The sequence below is a fragment of the Hyperoodon ampullatus genome (genome assembly GCF_949752795.1).
Source record: "Hyperoodon ampullatus genome assembly, chromosome: 7".
Lineage (NCBI taxonomy): Eukaryota > Metazoa > Chordata > Mammalia > Artiodactyla > Ziphiidae > Hyperoodon > Hyperoodon ampullatus.
In genome coordinates, this window is record NC_136920.1 from 89,864,239 (window position 1) to 89,888,739 (window position 24,501).

The following is a 24,501-nucleotide window of genomic DNA, read 5'->3' on the forward strand; positions in this document are numbered from 1 at the left end:
TCATGTAGCAGGAAGCCAAACCTTCTGGCTGCTCACAACATCACTCAGCTTCCCTTTAATCTTCAGGAAGTGTCTCTTGAATTCCAATCCATCACCCTATATTAGGAATAATATCCAAAACTAATGTCAAAAAAACAAGAAAAAGAGACTATGCCATAAAATCAAACTTTCTTTAGGGGTAAGTAGAGACAAACATCCATGGATATGTCCAGCTACAGTTATCTTCCGGCCCTCTTACAAATACAAAGTATCTTGGTAGAAGAAATGGCTACATAAATAGTTCTGACTTGACTTGGGGCCCATCACTGCTCCCACCACCCTGGGCCCAGAGAGCAGAAACAATGGCATCCTGTCTATTTCAAGGGTTGGTATCTCTGGACCTATGTCACTGTTTTTCATAGGCACTAGGCGTTTATAAAGTAAAAATAAGCTACACAACTATGCTTTAAGTCTTGCCACAACAGAGCCAGTGATTCAGTTATGAGAAGGGTTTCTCTACACTAGGATCTTAATTTATTCCATACCAAGCATCTGGACAATAGCACTGCAGCAAATCTCCAACATAAAGAATGTGACCAACTCCTCCAACCTCATTTAGAGCCACACACAATCTTTCGGTAAACAGAGAAAATGTTATTTTGGTCTTATACGTCAAGGGCTTTAAAACTGTAACCTCAGAACCAATAATTTCTAAAGAAAGAATCAGAAATGTGAACAAAACTCCATGTATATGAGTATTAATTATAGAGTAGCTTGTAACAAACAGATAAAGGTTCATTAATTATAATGTGCAAACATTTGGACAAATCATAATTTTTATGAAGAAAAAGCTTAGAATGTTACAAAATATTAAGGGTAATTATTTTAAGGACAAAAGTAATTTAGGACTATTTTTATTTTTTTATTTGTTATTTATTTACACATTCTACAAAAAACAAAAATTTTTATAATAAGGAAAATGTCATTTGAAAAAACTGTTTTAGAATAGCTAATGACAAGAACAGATGTTCATAATATTAAATTTAAAAAAACAGTTACCATATATTTATAAATATAATGCCATTTAAAAAAAATCTACACATAAGAGCAATTCCATAGAGGATATATTATAAGTAATAGTAAGGTTATTGTAATATAATATCAAAAATAAACCTGTGTTCTCTTTGGATGATAAAATTAGTTGATTCTTATCTTCTTTATACTTTTTTGTGTTTTTAAAATTTCTAAAATGAACATGTAATACTTCTTTAAAAATAGCAAAACAAAGTTTTTGCTTTTAAAAAGTGTTCTATTCTACGTACCTTAGAAAGCCGGAAGTCGACCAAGATCTTCTCATCCATTTCTACCAAATTCACTTTGAAAATGAGTTTATTGTTTCTTCTATCAGTTGTTGATACAGTAACCTAAGACAATAAAAATAAGGTCAAACCAGATGTGTGGGCAGAAAATACTCTAAATAAAAACTATAATCTTAGTTCAGTGATACTACTGGGATAAAAATTTGAGAGGTGCTTTTATAATAGGAGCTGTGCCAGCTGAAAATCCCACTCCTTCTAGGACTTTCCTCTCCCAATGGGTATGTGTGTGTCCAACAAGAACGACCTGTAAACAGGACGCAGCTCCGTTATCGGGGACTGAGTCTATGTGAACTCTTAGCAACAAAATAAATTTAGTATTTTACCAAGATACAACCGAAAGAAGAAACAATTGAAGAGAATAAAAACGGGGGACTTCCCTGGTGGTCCAGTGGTTAAAACTCCATGATTCCAGTGCAGGGGGTGTGGTTTGGGTTTGTTCCCTGGTCGGGGAACTAAGATCCCACTTGCCATGCAGCATGGCCAAAAAATGAAAAAAAAAAAAAAGAAAAAGAGAGAGAGAATAAAAACGGACTGAGGAAAAACAAGATTATTAAAACATAAAGAAAAAGAGAGGCCAGATTTGTGGGTAAAAAGCTACAGCAGCAACCAGAAGACGGTGAAGGTCTTGATAGGCCTTTCAACTTCCACTTTCAGTGTTTTAGAAGCTCAGGCTAGAAGAGTGACATGGAAAGAAAGGCCCAGCCAACAGCCAGCACCAAGACCCCAAACGTGGATGAGGCTGTCCTGGACCACAGAAAAGCCATCAACTCCAGCTGGACGAATGAGCCCAAGCAAGATCAGCAGATTTGCCTAGCTGAGCCCAGCCCAAATTACAACAACATTTTTAATAATTCTCACTTCAAGAAATGACTATTAAAGAAACAGGTGTACCACAACAGTGCAACACTGGAACAACATTATGTTCTGGGAAAACACAAGACACTCAGCACATCTGAAGTAGGTTATTAAATTTCAAAGACAAAGAAAATTCTCCAAAGATTCAGGCAGAAAGAATTAATTGAGGAGTAATGTTGCTAAAAATGGCAGATTAGGAAACTTCAAAAGCCCATTAACTCCACAAAAGCCATGAAAAATCTGGCAAAAACTGTCAGAATCAACTTTTTCAGAACACTGAAAACTAACAAAAAGCTTGCAGCAACACAGGGGCACTCATATAAAACAGATGAGCTTTCTCACATTGTAACTACCTTATTCCCAACTTCCACTCCTCAGCTCAGTAGTAGCCTTGAAAATAACCAGCCACATTCCAGGTTGAGGTACAAATGCAAGAATAAACCTCATTCATAAACTGTCTTAAGCTGTTCTACCTTCCTGGAAGACCTGCTCAACACACTTTTCTTTATTTTGCCTGCCTAACTACACAGGACTTGTGTTAAAGTTGCCACCTGGGGAGCATCTGTCAAAAGTACCTACAGGCAAACGCTTTAACCCTTGCTTACTGGGGTAATGCAGAAGAGCTGGGACAGATTACCTAAAAAGGCTGAAAGGAAAGGTTTAGGAGTGAGATGTTTTTGAGGGATAAGAGTTCCGAAAATCTCTCACATATTCCTGGGACTGTAAAGCCTATACTTATGCCCAGGGCACTGTACATGCTCAAGAAAGGTCTGAGAAGGCTCTAAGCTCTGCCTCTGGCTGACCGTGGGGCACCACACAAGGAGGAAGTGAAGGCTAACGCAGAGCTGTAAACTGCCTGGCTGGGTATTGACGGCATGCCCCAATACGCACACAGAACCCCTCTGCAAAAACTAGCTTTTGGTTCCAGGAATTTAATGTTTAATCATTAGCTGACCATTGAGCTAACAGAACAAAGATTTCAGAGATCACACACAACAAAGAAGACAGACACTATAATATTTGATCAGAAACATCACTAAACAATCAAAAACTACATCAATTGTCAATGATAACAAACCCTGGGAAGAGGGGAAAATCTATTTCCAGGGTTGTCACATTATAATATTCAAAATGTCCAATTTTCAATAAAAAAGGATAAAGCATACAGAAAAATGAGAAAATATGGCCCCCACACAGGAAAAAAGAAGTCAGTAGAGACTGTTCCTAAAGAACAGAAAGAAGAAAGAAGAAAAATGAACAGAGTCTAAGAGACCTGTGGGACATCATCAAGTGTATCAGAATATGCACAATGTAAGTCTCAGAGAGAGAGGAGAGAATGGGGCAGAATAAACGTTTGAAAAAATAATGGCCTAAAACTTCCCAAATTTGATGAAAAACAATCCCATCCAGGAAGCTGAATGAACTTCAACTAGGATAAAATGAAAGAGATCCACACCAAGATACATCATATTCAAACTGTTGAAAGACAGTGACAATGAGAGAATCTTGAAAGCAGCAAGAGAAAGTGACACATCATGTACAGAGATCCTCAATAATATTAACAGCTGATTTCTCATCAGAAACCACGGAAGCCAGAAGGCAGTGGAATGACACAAAGAGCTAAAAGGAAAAAACTGTCAAGAAGTCCGTATCTGGCAAAACTATCCATCATAAATGAAGAAATGAAGACATTCATAATTAAAGTTTGATAGAGTTTGAAACTACCAGACCTGCCAAAAAAAGAAAGAGTAAAGGAAGTCCTTCAGGCTGAAATGAAAGAATGCTAGATAGCAACTCAAATCCACATGGAGAAATAAAAAATATTGGTAAAGGTAATTTACATAGGTAAATACAAATGACAATAATAATCAGTTTTGTTGTTTGTAACACCTATTTTTTCCCTACCTGATTTAAAAAGACAGCCACATAAAGCAATAATTATAAATCCATGTTGTTGGGTACACAATGCAAACTATAATCAAAACAGAACTAAAGTGGCTATACTAACATCTACCAAAAGACTGTAACAAAAATTTTTGCAAGAGACAAATAAGGACATTATATAATGTTAAGATGATCAAGAAGATATAGCAATTATAATCATATATTTATCTAGAATCCAAACTCCAAAATTTATGAGGCAAAAACTAACAGGGTTAAAGTAAGAAATAGAATTCAGCAATAACAGCTGAAGAGTACAACATTCCACTCTCAATAATGGATATAAAAATTAGACAAAGATAAACAAAGAAATAGGGATTTCCTGGTGGTGCAGTGGTTAAGAATCTGCCTGCCAATGCAGGCGACATGGGTTCAAGCCCTGGTCTGGGAAGACCCCACATGCCACGGAGCAGCTAAGCCCATGCGCCACAACTACTGAGCCTGCGCTCTAGAGCCTACAAGCCACAACTACTGAACCCGCATGCCACAACTACTGAAGCCCACATGCCTAGAGCCCGTGCTCCACAAAAGAGAAGCCACCACAATGAGAATCCTGCACACTTCAACAAAGAGTAGCCCCCACTCGCCACAGCTGGGGAAAGCCTGCGCGCAGCAACGAAGACCCAACACAGCCAAAAATAAATAAATTTAAAAAATAAATTTTAAAAAAAGAAAAACAAAGAAATAAAAGACATGAACAACACTATAATGCAACTAGACCTAACAAATATGCCCAGAACACCTCACCCAACAACAACAGAATCTACATTCTTCTCAATCACACCTGGAACATTCTCCAGTAGAGACAATATGTTAGGCAACAAAACAAGTCTCAATAAATTTTAGATAATTAAAATAATACTAAATATCTTCTCTGACCACACTGGAATGCAATTCGAAACCAACAACAGAAAGAATTTTGAAAAATTCACAAATATGTGGAAATGAAACGGCATACCTAAATAACCAAAAAGGAAATCACAAGGGAAATTAGAAAATACTTTGATATGAAAAAAACTGAAAACATCAAAACTTATGGAAAGCAGCAAAAGCAGTGCCCAGACATACATTTATACCTATAAGCACTTACACTAAAAAAGAATGATATCCAATCAACAACTTAGCCTTCCACCTTAAAAAACTAGGAAAAAAAAGAGCAAGGTAAATCCAAAAGAAGGAAATGATAAACATAGTAAGGAGAAGAGAGAGATAAATTGGCAAACCTTTAGCAGACTGACCAAAAAAAATAGAAAAAAAAGATTCAAATTACTAAAATCAGGAATAAAAGTAGGATGTTACTACAAACTTTACAGAATCTAAAAGGACTATAATACTACAAAAAATGGCATGCCAACAAATTGGATAACCAAGATGAAATGGACAAACTCCTAGAAACACACAAACTCCCACAAATGACTCAAGAGGAAATAGATCTATAACAAGTGAAGACATTGAGTCAGCAATCAAAAAATTTCCAACAAAGGAAAGCCCAGGACCAGATAGCTTCACTGGGAATTCTACCAAACCTTTGAAGAATTAATATCAATCCTTCTTAAATTCTTCAAAAAATAGAAGAGAAGGGAATACTTCCTAACTTGTGCTACGAGGTCAGTATTTCCCTGATACAAAAGCCAGACATCACAAGAAAACTACAGATCAAATCCCTTGTGAACACAAAAAAACTTTCAACAAATACTAGCAAACTGAATCTATCGAACACACTAAAAGAATTATGCACCATGATCAAGTGGGATTTATCCCAGGAATGCAAGATGGCTCAAAATACAAAAATCAATTAATGTAATATACCTTATTAACAAAGGAGAAAAGTTTAGCCAAAAAGTAGACATATCCCAGATGTCCATCAATGGGTAAATGGATAAACAAAATGTAGTCTATCCACACGATGGACTATCATTCACCCATTGAAAGGAATAAAGTATTAATAAATGCTACAACATGAATTAACCTTGAAAATATTATGTTAAATAAAAGAAGACAAATGCAAAGGGTCACATACTATACAATTCCATTTATATGAAATGTCCAGAATAGGTAGTTCACAGAAAGTATATTAGTGGTTGCCAGGGAGGAAGGTATGAGGAATGACTGCCAATTGGTATGGAGTTTATTTGGGGGGCAGTGGAAGGTTCTATATTTAAATGGTGATAGCTGCATAATCTTGTGAATATACTTAAAACTACTAAATTGTACACTTTAAAATGGTTAAAGTGATAATTTTTTATAGTATATGAGTTTTATCTCAATAAATCTACCTAAAAAAAAAAAAGAGTGAATTATCTATACAGGTGAGAGGAAAATCAGGCTGGCCTCAGATTTCTGCACTATAATATTTTCCCCTAACTTTTAATTTTGAAAGCTTACAAATCTACAGAAAAACTGGAAGAATTGTGCAATAAATAACCACAAACCCTTTATTGGCCTCATCAACCTAGATAGCATGTTTACTTTTTTTATGTGATTGTCTTTTTTTTTTTAGCTTTTAAACTAAGTTATCAACGGCACACACTTCACCATGTGCCTCCTGCAAAGACATTCTCCTACAAACCACAATATTATCATCACACCAAAAATCTGACACTGATTCAAGAACATTATCTAATATAAAACCCATATTCAAATTTCCCCAACTGTTCCAATAACATCCTTTATAGCTTTTTTTTCTTTAAATCCACGATCTAATGAAAGATCATGCATGGCATTATTTATCAAGCCTCTTTGGTCTCCTTTAATACAAAATATTCCTCTCTTTGTTTTTCATGATATTAAGATTTGTGAAAAGCCTAAAGACAGGTTAGAATGTCAATGTTATAAAAATGCTATAATAACATAAACAACAAAAACTGGTAGATGGGAGCAGGGAGATGGAGGAAATGTGGGATTGTTCATGGATACATCTTTCAACTGTTACAATTTAAGTATAGTACATAGTTTTAAAGAAAATGACTTGAGTCTCTTAGTGTCTTTAATAACCTTACAGAAGTCTTTTAAGATATATTATTTCTTAAGATAAAGAACATTTTACTTAAATTTCTTCAGTTTCAACTGTTTCTTTTTCAAATTAAACTAATTACTGTATATTTTTAAAATATACTGACAATTATAGTTTTTTATTCAAATATTTAAATTTTTCTTCAGGAAAAAAATATAACGAAAATCAATGAAACATACCTGATTCATACAACTTTTCTTCCACTGATAGCCCAATTTCTCACAAGTCTCTTTCAGGCATTGATAAGATTTGTCAGCATCCAATTTGGTAAAAAATCGTGTCATTCTTTTGACCAAGCGCTGCCAGGGGTTCTACATGTCAAATAGAGGAAAGCTGAATAAATCATCAGATTTATCACCAAAAGCAGTTATATCATAGCTATTTGGTCTGAAAATCTTTTTCTCTGACTTAAGATTCTTATACATCAGAGTCTCCCCTAGGAATTCCCTGCTGGTCCAGTGGTTAGGACCCCATGCTTCCACTGCAGGGGGCATGGGTTTTATCCCTGGTCGGGGAATTAAGATCCCATGTGCCATGATGTGGCCAAAAAAACAAACAAAAAACAAAAAAAATCTGTATCAAGTTTTAATATTATATTTCTTAGATTTATATATTAAAAGAAAAAAAAAGACTTTAAGACAATAAAAAATAAAGGGCTGCCATTATTTATTTGAAAAACCTTACCTGTGAGGATCCTGGGGTGCCAAGCAACTGACTATTCAGAAGCATATGATCAGGACATGTGGGCTGGGAAAAACTGATCCCTTGTACCAGTTTATCAATGTATGAAGGGCTGGTGTCCCATAAGGAAAGACCTGTCCGTGGTTCTGGCTGAGAACTGGAGTACTTCACATTTTCTTCACTGCAGCATTAAGATATGGAGAAAAGTATATTTTAAATAAAATTCATCAGGCCTTTCTTATATCACATTACCATTCTCACACTGAAAAACATTATATTCATCATAAGAAAACAATATATACATGTATTATTTTTCATGGGGACTATTATATCCAACAACTACTTGATCTTTTATTAATCAGTCTTACCTAGAAGCACTGTTTACTGGAGAGAAGTCCAAATTCGATTGAATATGCTTAGAGAATCCACCAGGAGACTCTGATACACCACCTGAAGTGACTCGGGGCCTCTTTGCCCCTAAAAAAGAAAACATAAATAAAAACACTTTCAAGTTTTCTATGCAGATATTTTTTAATTAACCCAGCTGACAACTTGAAGAAGTAAAACCATATCTAAATTCATTTATTTAACACAAAATACTTATACGACAAATAGTGGCTCTTCCTACATGATTTTATGAGAAACGTGGCCGTTAGGAACTTAGTAGGACTCACTTGCCAAATTGTACAAACTACACATTTCATAAATCCTGACCTGTAAGTATGTTCCAAGTGCAGGCCATAATTTTAATGGTACCATGTATAGTAACAGAACAATGTTCGATGAAGACTGAGAGACCCAGCTAAAGCATCAAAACTTTTTAAAATAAAAAATAATTTGTGATGATGACAATGAACATTATGAATCTGCTCTACCCAATCTTCTTTGCTCCTCTAGAAAAGCTTTACCTAAAATAATCATTATATAGAATATGATGCTACTATAAATTCATGGCTACTACCCTCAGCTGGATCCTCAACCCAGACAGTTAGTCCTACATTTCTCTAGTCAGTTTCCTCTCCCTTTCCACAATGATTCTTTCAAAACTTCTATACTCCTGTCAGATTAACCAAGACCACCCTTCAGGACCTCATTACTTAGCATATGACACCATCTCCCATTTCACAAAGAAAATAAAGTCACTGGAAACTCCCTCAACTTGCCACTACCAAATCTGCTAACTTACTTGCATTCCTACCCATCCTCTCCCCTTCCATCCTCCCATCAAATGTCCATCCCTCTACTTGTAGTTGAGCCCATATCCTCCTTTCTCCTCAGGGACCTTGATACTCTTTTATTCCCTCTCTCTTAGACTTTGAGCTTCTTCCTCTCAACTGGATCTACCCCCAAACCATTTAAACATGCTTAAGTTTAACCAACCTTTTTATTTATTAATCCATTCATTCAAATATTTTATTAAGCCTACTATGTTATCAGGAAGTAAGATGGGAGAAACGGCATGTTCTTATGCTGGTAAGAAAGATCCAGTAAAGAGGGAAGAGTTAATAACGAAGCAGAAACAGAGAAGAATTGCTAGACTGAGTAAGCAAAAGAGAACTGCGTCTAGTGCACAAGAGAAAGGGCTGGTTTATATCTGGAGCAATCTACCCAGAGCAACGGGAGAAAGCAGAGTATACGAGCACAGAGGCAGTTAATCAGGTGGGTAGAGATGGTGGTAGGAGTTTGTGAGAATTCCTTTGTTACTGCTTCTATTTCCCAGCGAAATAGGAAGTATTGCCACCAACTGAGAGTGAGGATGGAGAAGGAGGTATCAGAAGTTGAAGAGAAAATGAAAGGTATAAAAATGTGATTTAGGACAGTAGCATTGTGAAAGAAGGGGGGAAATGCATTATGATTGCCTGGAAGGATTAAGGGCCCACTTGAGATCAGTGATCTTGAATTTAAAGCAGACAGTGCTGCATATTCTTCTCCAGCTGCAATCAGCTGCGGAGGTATAAGTGTAGAGTGGGTACAAAACAGGATTAAACTTAGGTTACGTAGACTTGCTCAGTAAGTATGATGAAGAGAGAATGGGCAATGGACTTCCCTGGTGGCGCAGTGGTTGAGAGTCCGCCTGCCGATGCAGGGGACACGGGTTCGTGCCCCGGTCCGGGAAGATCCCACATGCCGCGGAGCGGCTAGGCCTGCGAGCCATGGCCACTGAGCCTGCACGTCCGGAGCCTGTGCTCCGCAACAGGAGAAGCCACAGCAGTGAGAGGCCTGCGTACCGCAAAAAAAAAAAAAAGAAAAAAAAAAAAAAGAATCCATCTGCCAATGCAGGGGACACGGGTTCAAGCCCTGGTCTGGGAAGATCCCACGTGCCGCAAAGCAACTAAGCCCATGCGCCACAACTACTGAACCTGTGCTCTAGAGCCCACAAGCCACAACTGCTAAGCCCACGTGCCACAATTACTGAAGCCCACACGCCTAGAGCTCATGCTCCGCAACAAGAGAAGCCACTGCAATGAGAAGCCTGCGCACCTCAATGAAGAGCAGCCTCCACTCGCTGCAACTAGAGAAAGCCCGTGCGCAGCAACAAAGACCCAACACAGCCAAAAATAAATCAATAAAATAAATAAATTTTTTTAAAAAAGAGAGAATGGGCAAGGAAGTTGAAGATAAATGTAAAGAAGTCATTACAGTGACTAACCTTGAGATTTAAAATAGTGCGGATGGAACTTGGGACCGAGAAGGGGGCAGATAAAAGATAGTGAAAAGGTAGTAGAATTAATGGACTGCAAGTCCAGGTGGGGTCAAAGGGTTGCTGGAGTCAGGGTACTAGAGGGAGGAAACTAGAAAAAAATATACTGGTGGTCCAAGCAGGATGCTTGCAGACAAGATCGCTAGAGGAGAGAAAATCAAGGAAATATGAGGTGATGACAGTGGAAGGACCATCTAAATGAATATTTAAATTACCAAGAACCATGACAAAAATTACGTCAAGAGCTGTGTTGGAGAGAGTGACAATGTGGCAGGAATTTTAATTTGAGGTTCAGAAGGTGATTATTACGAGGGAATAGTGGGTGGTAGAGTCTGATAATAGGATTCAAAATGAAGGGCGGAGGAATGTGAAGAAAGAACAAGGAGGATGTCTGCTCCACTCCCAGACCAAGGGTATGAGGGTGCAGGAAAGAAAACACCTACCACCTGAGAAGAAGCAATGTCCTGAGAAGAAACAATGTCCTCAGGGGAGAGTTGGATTTCAATTAGAATAAGGTGAAAGGTAAAAGAAACATTCAGGGAAGAGTTAAAAATTCCTCATTCACCTCTAGCTATTGTTCTCTCAGCCAAACTTCTTTACTGAGCTGTGTACACTCTGCTTAACTCTCTTTTACACTAGAATCCCTGTACAATAGAGTTTATTCTTTTTTTTTTTCTTTTTTTTTTTTTTTTTTTTGCGGTACGCGGGCCTCTCACCGTTGTGGCCTCTCCCGTTGCAGAGCACAGGCTCCGGACGCGCAGGCTCAGCGGCCATGGCTCACGGGCCCAGCCGCTCCGCGGCATGTGGGATCTTCCCGGACCGGGGCACGAACCTGTGTCCCCTGCATCGGCAGGCAGACTCTCAACCACTGTGCCACCAGGGAAGCCCTAGAGTTTATTCTTAACTCTCCACCAAAACTGTTCCTGCCAAGATCATGAATAACTGCCATATCATGGAATCCACGGGACAAATTTACTCCACATTCTTCTGATGTCCAACCTCTCTGGCTACTTTTCTGTTTCTCTGGCCTCCACCCATCACTTAAACACTGGCATTCCTTAAGATTTCATATACTCAGTTTAATCTACTACCACAGCTTAAATCACCATCTATTTACAGAAAGCACCTAAATCAACATCTCCAGCTTAGCCCTGTTTCCTGAGTTACACACATGCATGTACACAAGCACGCACACGCACGTGTGCACACACACACACACACACTCCTATGAGAGACGGTTTTACTTAACTTCTCAAATTCAAATAAAATGTCCAAAATCAAATAAAATTTCCCTGCAAATGTTTTTCCTTTTGAGCTACATCCAAGTAAATGGTTTCACCGTTTACACAGCTGTTCAAACCAGAAAGGAGACATACTTTGACTCCTCACTCTCCTTCATTTTCCACATATAAACAGTCACCAGTATTATCAACTTTAGTTCTTAAATTTCTCTGGAATCAACTTCTTCTTTCCAATCCCGCTATCACTAACCTAGTCCAGCCTACCATCTTCTCACATCTAGGATCAAAAACAGTGAAAAAAAGTAGCTAGAAAGATCTTTCAAAACCAAACACATAAGCATGTCATTTCCTTGCTTAAAGTCTCTCAAAAGGTTTTCCCAACAGCCTTCGGTTAAAGCCCAAGATCCTTAACATGGCTTACAAGGTCTTCCACGGTTTGGTTGCTATCTACCTCTCCAACCTCATCTCAAACCTCTCTCCCTCTCTCCCTCTCTCCCTTCTCCATTCACTTATTTTCTCAGCAAACATTTACTGAATGCCTATGATGGACCACACACTATGCTAAGCACAGGTGATGCAATGATGAACAAGCCACACATGGTCCATGCCATACTGGCCTTCTCTCCAGTTCCTCAAATGCACCACTTTCTAACCTCCAAGACATCCCAGATGCTGCTTCCATGTTCAGAATCTGCCACTCATCTTGCTACTACTCTTCTAGCTAGCTCCCCTTTAATCTTCAAATCTTAGATTTAACGTGATTTCCTCAGCAAGGTAAGTGTTCTTTGTCACTTAAGACTTGGTCAAATTCTTAGCTGTAGTACCCTGACTTTCCACTTTATAATTATTAATGAGCTTAAAATTATTTTTTCTCTTTCTGGTTTTTGTGCTAGACATTATAATCTTCATGAGGACAGAGACCACAGCTCTTTTGTGTTGTTGACTTATACTGACTTTACAAGTACCTTTTTTTCACAGAAAAAAAAATACTTGTATTTTAAGGATATTACCTTTCTTGAGTGGTTTGTTGTACCATCTATCTTTCTTGATGTCTGGGATGGTAATCCTTACTGACGGATTCTCAACTAGGATTTTATGCAGCAGAGCTGAAAACAAAACATTAAGACAACATTTATAAAAGACTCAAATAGATTAGAAAAGCCTACAGCTTGTGGTGTAGAACACACATCCTCTATTGCTTTCCTTATGTCCAAATATTATTTCTGGGGAAGAGAAAGAATAAAGCTACTGAATTTTTGCTTTAATTTCATGCAGCCATTCTTTGCTACTGTCTATATCTTTGAATATTCTTCCCAGAGCTGACTCTCAGTTGTTTGCAAATAAATAGAACAAGAGCTAGGTGGGAATGTTTCTCTTCACTTGATGATATTTATACAAAGATAGCAAAAAAAAACCCTCTTATCCATTTTCAATACCAAACTTCACTGTTCCAATATGCCATATTAAGTCCTCATTCACACAATTTTATAAGGGAAATTTACTTTCCAATAGCTTTTTTTAAAATATTTATTTATTTATTTATTTGACTGTGCTGGGTCTTAGTTGCGGCACACGGGATCTTTGCTGCTGCATGCGGGATCTTCACTGCTGCATGCGGGATCTTTAGTTGCAGCATGTGAACTCTTAGTTGCAGCATGCATGTAGGATCTAGTTCCCTGACCAGGGATAGAACCCAGGCCCCCTGCATTGGGAGCACAGAGTCTTAGCCACTAGACCACCAGGGAAGTCCCTCCAATAACTTTTTAAGAGACAGTAATAAAAGCAACCATCATCCTAAGGTACCTTAATTATATTGATAAAGAATTCATTCATCTCCCAACACCAAAATAATTTTCTAATGGACCGAAGATTTAAATGAAAAAAATAAAGCCTTAAAAACATAAATGAAAACATAGGTAATTTTTTTCTAATGCTGAGGGTAGAAAAGACCTTTCCAAACATGATGATATAGTCAGAAACCACAAAGGATAGGTACTAGATTTAAATAAATAAAAATATAAAACTTCTGGGGACTTCCCTCGTGGTCCAGTGGGTAAGACTCCATGCTCCCAACACAGGGAACCCAGGTTTGATCCCCGGTCAGAGAACGAGATCTCGCATGCATGCCACAACTAAGAGTTCGCATGCCACAACTAAGAAGCCAGCATGCCGCAACTAAGACCCAGTGCAGCCTAAATAAGTAAGTAAATAAATAAATAACTACTTTAAAAAAAAGTTAAGTTTAAAAAAATATATAAAACTTCTGCATGTCAAAATAGTATAAACAAAATAAAAATACATGATAAATTGTCAAAAATATCTGTAACAAATGCAAAGATCTAATGACATTAATGTTTTTCAAAAACCTCATATAAAGTAAAAAGAAAACTTCCTACCAAAAATGAGCAAAATAGACACGTTCACAAAAATAGACTAAAAGCTAATAAATATACAATGAATATAAAACTTCATTGGTACTAAATTTAAAATAAAAATAAAAAACAGAATACATTTATTATATGTAGGCCTATTAGATTAGTCAAAAAAAAAAAGTTTAAGGGACTTCCTTGGCAGTCTAGTGGTTAAGACTCCGCGCTTCCACTGCAGGGGGCACGGGTTCCATCCCTGGTCAGGGAACTAAGATCCTTCATCCCGCACAGCATGGCCAAAAAAAAAAGTTTAAATGTAAACTAGTTAGACTGTGATGAAATGGTACAAACTTTCCGGAAAACAATTTGGCAAAGTAAACAATAATAATTAAAAACTGTATACATCTTTGACCCTGCAATTCCACTTCTGGGGTTTTACTTTAATTAAATAATTTAAAGGTATGTGCAAAGATTAAGTTATATGGATGATCATCATATCTCTTTCACAGCAGTGAAAAATTAGAAAAAATCCTGAATCTCTAAAAAGGTGAACTGGATAAGTATAGTAAGCCATGTCCATATAGCAGAATACCATCACAGTCTTTAAAAACAGTGATGTAGACCTACAATTATCGTCATGAAAAAATGTTCACAAAGCATTAACACACACAAAAAAAACTGGTTACAAAATAACATGTATAGTGGGATGTCATTTTTTGTGAAAACACACATACTTATAAATAATATACATATATAAAAAATACATAGTTTTTACTACAAAATATAGAAGCACATATCAAAACATTAAAAGAAGCTATTCCGTGGGAGGGAGGGAGACGCAAGAGGGAAGAGATATGGGAACATATGTATATGTATAACTGATTCACTTTGTTATAAAGCAGAAACTAACACACCATTGTAAAGCAATTATACTCCAATAAAGATGTTAAAAAAAAAAAAAAGCTATTCCTGAGTGCTGGGATTATAGGGTTGGATTTTACAATTTTTTAATTTATTATTCTTCTACTTCATCTATAAAGATCATGGATTATTTACATAATGATTTAAAAGTTAAAAAGAAAAAAAATGTAAGAAAAAAATTCAAACAGCACTAGGCTTCATTATCCAAGAAATCAGTACTTTACATCAAAATAACCCAGTTACCTAGAGGAGCAGAATCGATTTTTTTCCAAGGGTTGAGGTATGTTTTTTTTTCTTTCCAATCACAATATTCCTGACAACTATCACTAGGCTGGTCCCACGGCAATTCTAAAAAAGAAACAAGTCCCAGTTTTCTGAGTGTTCAAATCATTATACAATTTTAAGGGAAAATAATCAATGACACAAATCCAGTAAAAGTTTCCTCCAAATTAATTCAATATGGTTTCCAAACTAAGAATGCTAACTCTAAGAAATTTTAGAGGCACTTCTAAGATAGATAGTCCACTTCCTGCCTTACTCTTTGCCAAAAGTATTCACATGAATTTTAAAAGAGAGAGCTACTGTGATATTCCATTTAACAGCTGTACATACTTCATTTTTAAAAACCTTTGGGATTAAAAGTTCCAACTTAGTTATAAGTTAATATTAAAATACTATCACATAAATATGGATCCCCTTGATTCATTTCATTTATTTTGGTATAAGAAACCTGGCTTTCCTAAGGACAGGAATTTTATCATGATTAAAAAACTCAAAGCTGCTGCACAGCACAGGGAGATCAGCTTTGTGATGACCTAGAGCAGTGGGATAGGGAGGGTGGGAGGAAGGCTCAAGAGGGAGGGGATATGGGGATATATGGATACATATAGCTGATTCACTTTGTTGTACAGCAGAAACATACACAACATTGCAAAGCAATTATAATACTCCAATAAAGATGAAAAAAATTACGCAGAAAAATAAATAAATAAATAAATAGCTCTTACCTCCAGCCAACATTGCAGTAAGTACTATTCCACAGGACCAAACATCAACTGGTTCTGCATGAAATTCTTTTCTCTTTAGAAGTTCTGGAGCAACATACGGTAAAGTACCACACATCTTGTTCAATAAACGCTCACGATTATTATGCCGAAACACTGTTGCCAAGCCAAAGTCAGAGATTTTGAGGTTATCTAAACCAAAGGAAAAGAGGATGGCACTGGATAAAAATGTTTTGTAAATAGATATACTTAAAGGAGTTGAGTTGTATTGGAAAACCACTGGTGTTATGACCAAAAAGAAATTTTAAAAAAGAAGAAATTAAAGACATCATCATATAGTTAAAACTAGAAAAAGGCCTCATGGCTTCTATTAAATAAGACAAATATTGTCAATACACAAACAGTATGGACCAGATTAAAGAAAGATCCTGGAGTCAAAAGGGCCTTCTAGAAAAGAGCACTCCAGACTTAAACACTGAAAAGAGAGCTATGCCCTCATCGGGTTGTGCAGAGGGCAGGAGGGAGGCATCAATAACATACTAGGCACAACTTTTCCAGCAGCGGACAAACCCAGCTGGCTGGACCGAAACTAAAGACCCACAAACCACCAGAACTTCTTGTCAAGGTGGCTAAGTTTAGAAAAGGAGGACGAACTCTGTACAGAAAACAAACCAGAAGAGCAAATTTCCACTCTAACTTCCCATCTTCAGTACACACAAGCTATCGGCAGAACTTAACTACACTTAGTGAATATCTACCATAACTGAATGACACTGTGCTAGCCATGTAGGTAGATAAATTACTGAAGACTAACAATAACAACTGCTGTCGAGGTTACGAAAATATAGAACATTACAAGATCTTACAGAAAGGGAATCTAACCTAGTCTTCAGAGATAGGGGAGACTCCCCTATTATCAGGTATCAACTGGTACAACCTTTTTAGAAAGCAATCTGGCAAAAGATGCCAAAATTTGAAATACTCATGCTCTTTGAACTAGGAATTCCCACTTCTAGGACCATACCCACAAAAATACTTCCACAAATTCACAAACATAAGGATATCCGTACCATAATAATACTGTTTGTAAATAACCTAAATGTCCATCAATAAAGAAATGATTAAATCTTATAGTACACATGTACAATGAGATTATGTAGGTAACAAAAAACAAACAAAAAAACACAAGGTATATCTATATGTACTGACATGGAATCAGGTATAAATGGAAAAAACAGCAAGTGCCATAACAAATGTTCATTATAACATGACCTAATTTTTATATTGGCCTGTGCATTAATTTATAGAATAGTCATCACTGCCTTATATTTTTTAAAGCTAGAAACAACTTAGATGTCCCAAAACAGGGGACTGATTCTTTAAAAATCAATTACATCCACCCAATATAATATGTAAGCCACTGATGTTTACTTCTATGACTTGGGAGGTAGCTACTGTAATTATCCTTTTAACAGCTATATATGACACAATCTTGACAAATCACTGAGATTAAGAGTTCCAAGTTACCTATAAGCAGTAATCACTGAAAATACTAATGGATGACCACAGTATTCCTTAGAGTCTGTTGTCTCACTATGTCTGTGACATAATACTTAGAGAACTGTATATAATAAATTTTAAATTGAGGAGTGTGGTTACTTCTGAGAAAAAGAAAGGGGCACACATTTGGAAGGAATACAGAGGAGGAATTCAACTATATTGATAATGTTCTATTTCTTTTTAAAAATATATTATTATTGAATAGAAACAAAAGATTATTTATATAATATGCAAGATATGAAAAATCATTATAATCAACATCCACTCACCTAACACCTAGTTTAAGTACACTCTATTTCCTTTGAAACCTCCTATAAATCCTTCCCTTTCCTAACTGCAATCCTTCCTTTCTAGATTTTATGTAGCTTGAAACCTATTTAATAAAAAAAGGACTTAATTTGTATATGAGGAATGGGAAGAATTGATTATAATACCATCAAAGTTATTAGTATTCAAAAAGTAATGGACATAGAATGAAAAATAGAAGCAAAGGGAAGTCTCCCAGCTTGTGCTCTCATTTCTGGGGATTCATCAACAGACCATTCTACAGTTCCTTTTCCCAATACACCAAATTTTTTGAATATCTAATCTTTTGCTACATACTTTATGGAACAACTTGCAGAAGGCTAAATAACCAAAGAAGGGTCTTAAGTAGGTAGGTTAGTAGATGGGTTAATAAAAAGATACCTAAAAGATATTAACCAAAATATTAACACTGGTTATAACTGACTGGTGAATTTCTGGTGATTTTTTACTTTCTTTTTTATACTTTTGATCTTATTTCATGATTACTTTTATCTTTATAAAGAGAAAAAAACAGTATTTTTAGTTTGGGAACAAAGTTTTTTTCACATTCCAGATATTACATACTCACATCTCCATTATTTATATAAGCTGGCTTAATTTATCCCCTTGTATGAAGGTCAATTATAGAGTTCAGAAAGAGGTAGAACAAGGCTGATGAGAACATACACTGGTACTTATGATGGGGCACAATAATGCCAGAAACACTAAACCTCAGGGTTGGACAAGATGTGAAAAGTACTTTGGTCCAACCAGCCAAGCAATGCTTAAATTCCCTTTACAATATCCCTGATAATTAATAATCCAGTGTTTGAATCTCCTGTTAAAAACCTACTACAGGGACTTCCCTGGTGGCGCAGTGATCAAGAATCCGCCTGCCAATTCAGGGGACACGGGTTTGACCCCTGGTCCAGGAAGATCCCACATGCTGCAGAGCAACTAAGCCCGTGCGCCACAATTACTGAACCTGAGCTCTAGAGCCCGTGAGCCACAACTGCTGAGCCCACGTGCCACAACTACTGAAGCCCACGTGCCTAGAGCCCATGCTCCGCAACAAGAGAAGCCACCGCAATGAGAAGCCCGTGCACCACAATGAAGAGTAGCCCCCACTCGCTGCAACTAGAGAAAGCCCGTGCTCAGCAATGGAGAACCAATGCAGCCAAAAATAAATTAATTAAATTAAAAAAAAAACCTACAACAAAGCAACCTATTAAGTTTTTGGGCAGATCCATTAATGAGGGTCATCCTTGTACTAATCCAAATTGCCTCCACATAGTTTTCACCCACATACTGTGAAGAACTGTATTTAACAATTAGCAAATTTCCCTTGAGGTCCTCAATTATGCCTTATTTTACATAGTTTCTAGCCCTTTCATCATTCTGGTCACTCATCTATAAAAGTACTTCAGTAGTCTACATGCCTTTCACACTACTGTCCCAAACACCTACTATTCCCACCGTGGCCTTCCAGAGAAGTGCTGGACTGCTGCCTTCCTCATTCTCACCTTATCACCTTAATTTTCCAATGATCAAATTACACGGGTGACTAATATGAAGTCTGCTGCCTAGTAAGTCTTTAAACCTTCTTTGCTGCCAAAGACATGCCATTAAACTGTACTTATTTCGTTAGTTTTTTTCAATCCAAATACTGAATTGAGTAACAATCCAGTATGTGTTAAATCTGACCCACCTCTCTGGTCTGCTACATTCATTCATCTAGTAAACATTTTTGAAAACCTACTATTTGCCAGGCACTATTCTAACACATTAAACAAAACAGACAAAAATCACTGCCTCATAGGCAGTGGATATTTGTCACCTTTTTTTGATCCTGATTCTATAAGCTAACACTAACACTATCCATCCCTCTCAGTTTTTATGACATCCATAAAATATAACTAAAAGCCCTGCATCTTTATCCAAGTCATAAATTAAAAAGAACAAATACGTCAAGGCTAAGGTCCAGGGTATTTCAATTTCATATTTTTTGCCCTGAAATTTCGGTAATGGAAAGCCTTGATCCTGCCTTTGTACGGCTGTACTAAAATGATTAGGTAGCAGCGACAAAATGCTAAACTTACCCCTTTCATCCAATAGGAGATTTTCTGGCTTAATATCCCTGTGAGTTATTCCAATACCATGCAAATAAACCTAAAAGAGAAGCAGAGGAAAGCATACCAGAATAGGGTAACTTACTTCACTAAGACAAATTTTAAGTAAAAGTTAGAGACAACTGTACCTACCACCCCTGCCATGAGTTGATGGAAGAACCTCTGAGCATCTTGTTCAGGCATGCCTATGTCTGGCTCTATAAGAATTATGAAAGTTAGTTCACCAGGTAAATATAATCAGTCATCGACCACACAGTCTCCTAATTCTAAAGTTAAACATTTGTGATTGTACTTTAGCAAAGAGAATCTAATGCTAACAATGAAAAGATTCTGGAGTCCACTAGTACATATAGTACTTAATAACTCACATTTCCCCATGTGTTAAGTGGCAAAAATAAATTAACATCATGGGAAAAGTACAGAGCAATAACAAACTATCACCCAAATCAAGAATGCAAGCCATACCTTGAAAGCCCCTGCTTATACTAACCATGATTTATTTGATATCTTTCAAATTCTCCCCTAATTTCTTCTAAATGCTATGCCAATATTTTTTCCACTCCTGAAATGTAATTGCCAAAGTGGAAGCCTACACAAATCTAAGTTGATTTCACTAAATACTTAACAACAAATTTAAACTTCATATAATTTCTCGCACTACTACAAAACCATGAATTCCTGTGAAGTTCCTTCAGGAAATACAGTTTTATTAAGAAATGTTCTATTGTCAGTTATCTTTTTATATTTTTATCTCCCTCATTAACTTTTGATTTCTTTTATTCTCAACTCTTTTCTGAGATAGATATTGAAGATTCTAATAATCACTTTTTAACTGCTAATACAATAGCTCTAAATAATAAATTTAGATCCACAGAATATATTTTAAGTACTTCTTAGTGTTCTTTAATATCAAGACTTTGAATCTACACAGAACATTTAAGTAGCAAGCACAGAATTTACTTAATATATATAAAGCAATCGTAGAAAATGCTCAATTTCACTTATGTAACAACTGGCTATTATTTTGGATCTGTAAATGTATGCAATGATTTCATGAGACTAGAATGTCTACAAAGAAAAAAAACTTTTTCTGCATATGCATACAATACATCACATTATAATACTTCACCATGAGACCACAGTTTATCATTCTTAAACTCTACAAAATAGCAATCCCAACCCAAATCACTTATACAACTTGGGAAAATAGTTTCTTTGATGACTCTACATATGTATTCAGTGTTTACATAAGTTGCAAAAACAAGAAAATTTACTCCAATTTCACTATTGCATAAGCAAGTCTGAATGGACAATGAACAAGCAGCAGTCCCAAAATTAAAAAACAAATTTAAAAACTTATTTAGCATAAGAATTATCTTCAATCTTTTCCATACCTATTCTATCAAAAAGTTCTCCCCCACTACAGTACTCCAGAAATAGATACTGGATATTGCCTTCTCTCCTGTGACCATAGAATTTCACTACATTCTCATGATTTAACATTTTATTGATACAAATCTCTTTCTTAATATTTTCTGGACAGTCTATGGCACGCTTCATGTCCACAATCTTCACTGCAACTGCTTCTTCAGTTCTTCTATTCACAGCAAGTTGAACTCTAAAAAGAAAAAGGAAGAGTTATAATATTCCAGACATTTGAATTATATTTCTTTTAAAACTTCAAAAGGTTAAACATAACTCATCCAAAACTATTTTATTAGTTTCTCCACCCAGGAGAAACCATGGGAATGGTTTCTGCCATGTTCTCAACAGATACTACTCCTTTCTGAAATGTGAAGTATGATAGCTAGTGTTCCAAAGAAGTCATTATGCTGTACATCCAAGTTATTTAATAAATTCTTAATAAACTAAAATGGGATAATAGCAATTCTAGGCCACATCACATATACACATGCTCTATTCATTTAACTTGTTTTTCTTCCACTTTTACTGAGCTATAGTTGACATAAGGCACTGAAACGATTATCACAAGTTTAGTGAACAACCATCATTTCATATAGATACAAAATTTTAAAAATCGAAAAAATACATATTTTCCCTTGTGATGAGAACTCTTAGTATTCACTCTTTTAACTTTCATATATAACATACAGCAGTGATAATTATATTTATCATGTTGTACATTACATCCCTAGTACTTATTTATCTTTTAACTGGAAGTTTGTACCTTTGGACCGCCTTCATATCCAACTTCTGCTCCCCCACACCCTGCTTCTGGTAACCATATATCTGATCTCTTTTTCTATGAGTTTGTTTGTTTGTTTTGGAAGCATAATTGACCTACAACACTATGTTAGTTCCTGTTACAACATAGTGACTCGATATTTCTATACATTTCAAAATGACCACAATAAGTCTAGTTAGGATATGTCACCTTACAAAGATATTACATAGTTCTTGACTATACTCCCCACACTGTACATTTCATACCGGAGACTCATTTATTTTGCAACTGGAAGTTTGTACCACAGGTATTTCTCTCCTCCCCAGCACCATCCTCCCCTCTGGCAACTACCTGTTTGTTCTCTGTATCTAACTCCGTTTCTCTTTGTTGTTTGTTCATTTGTTTAGTTTTTTAGATTCAACCTATTAAGTGAAATCATACAGTGCTTGTCTTTCTCTGTCTGACTTATTTAAACTTAGCATAATACCCTCTAGGTCCATCCATGATGTCCCAAACGGCAGGATTTCATTCTTGCTCTATTCATTTAATTGTAATAACATTACCTAGCATTTATTAATCCGATACTATATGTGTCTAGAGTAACTGTTCTAAGTACCTGTGGGTATGCCATTTTACAAAGGCACACAAGGACATTAAGAAGCCTGCCTAAGAACACAAAACAATGACCAGTAACGTGACTCTAGAGTCTGTTCATTTGCTCATTTAACCACTACGTTTGAACCCCAGGAAGGAGTATGTGGGAGGAGAAACTGACTTCAGAGGTCTCCTCTAGCTCTTTAGGAAGAGAAATGTTTTTGTTTTGTTTTGTTGTTAAAAGGAAGAAAAAAATTAACCCTTACAAAAGATTGTGTAGCTTCAGTTCCCCAAAGTTTTAGATTTCAAATGCAAAGATCTGTTCTCCAAAACAACCAACTTGTACTCAAAGGAGACAATAGACAGAAAACTAAAGCAAGTGTGAAGTCAGGGTAAAAGGACTCAAACTCACTCTCCATAGGCACCTTCTCCCAGGGTTTGCACCAAGTCCCAGTCTTCCACAAAGGGCACTGCCATGACTCCACTAAGTCCCGCAGCTGTAAAAGCAGGAACCCAGAAAAGACGGTGGATGAGGACACGCTTCAATCATCTGTAAAGCCACTGAGCTCCGCCTCTTGCCGTGATTCTTCAAGGTGAATCACAGCTCCTGGTTTCCCCTTACACCTCATCCATATTTTACCCAAGTCTTTAAAGCACAAGCAAGTATTCTAAACTCTGGCATTTCGTTGGTAACTCACAAGCCCCGTTCCCACGCAAACCGAAGGCTGAAACGCCGCCTTCCAGGCGGCCGAGAAAACGTACCAGTGGCGCGGAGGAGTTGGGGGACCAGTGCTTTACGGTGGGGGACAGGGGAAGGGGGTGAGAGGTGAAGCGTCGGGCTAGAGTAAGGGGATGCGGGATAGTAGAGGAGGAAATAATCGCTACGAGGACCGCAGCCGCTCCTCCCGACCCGCTCACTCCCAGTTCCCACCCCCGCCCCGTGCCCAAGGCCAGGAGGAGCCCGGGGCGGAGCCAAACTGCCCCAAGAAGCGGAAGGAAGGGCTGGGTGACACGCGGACGGTTGGGGCCCAACCTCGGGTGCTCTCGGCCAGCAGAGGAAGTCTTCTCTCCAGTCCCCGTACAACGGGATCTGCCTGACACCCCACTCCTCCACCCTCCGAAACCACCCCTCCGCAGGAGTCTCTCCGATCCTCTAAGGCTCGGCGCTGAGAACTTTCTCTCAACGTGCTCCTCCTAAATCATGTAGCCCCCGAACGCCGGCTCCAGGCGCTTTTCCCCCCTCTACCGGCCGCCCTTCCTCACCAGGCCGTCCTTTGCCCGCCACCACAGGAATCCAAATGCAGGGCTTTTCCCGCCAAAACTTGCTGGCGTCACATTGTCGCAAACGCGCGCTCCCTTGCCGGAAAGCAAGGAGGCGCGCATTCCTGGGCCGGCTGCTCTGCAGATTGGGCCGGCCAGGGCCTGGCGCCTGCAATCCCCGCAGGCTCACGCTGGCCGGGGCTGGGCTACTTGCAAACCAGGACGAGATCCTGGCTGAAGAGGTTTAAGAACTGCCGAGTGCATCGGTGTGAATGACCTCCGGGCCCAAACGCGAAGTGGGACCCCGCGTGTGACCTCGGCCGTCCGTCCGTCCGTCCTCGCGCTCCCGGGGAGAGCAGCACCGCGGGGCTAGCTGCCGCCGCCCCGGACCCCCGAGCACCTCG

The 24,501-nt window shown here is 37.6% G+C and overlaps 1 protein-coding gene across 1 annotated transcript; it reads right to left on the reverse strand.

Annotated features, from left to right (window-relative positions):
- Nucleotides 1-24,109, reverse strand: CHEK1 (checkpoint kinase 1; the record flags this gene model as incomplete). The annotated part of the gene is made up of 13 exons (XM_079708900.1): nucleotides 24,101-24,109; nucleotides 23,250-23,334; nucleotides 21,453-21,676; nucleotides 20,191-20,255; nucleotides 20,029-20,098; nucleotides 16,088-16,276; nucleotides 15,324-15,428; nucleotides 12,801-12,896; nucleotides 8,217-8,325; nucleotides 7,852-8,029; nucleotides 7,347-7,478; nucleotides 1,302-1,403; nucleotides 1-96 (listed from the first exon to the last, which is right to left on the reverse strand). The coding sequence occupies exons 2-13, from the start codon at nucleotides 23,312-23,314 to the stop codon at nucleotides 1-3; spliced, it is 1,431 nt and encodes a 476-aa protein (XP_079565026.1). The 5' UTR covers nucleotides 23,315-23,334; nucleotides 24,101-24,109.
- Nucleotides 24,110-24,501: the final 392 nt, after the last annotated feature.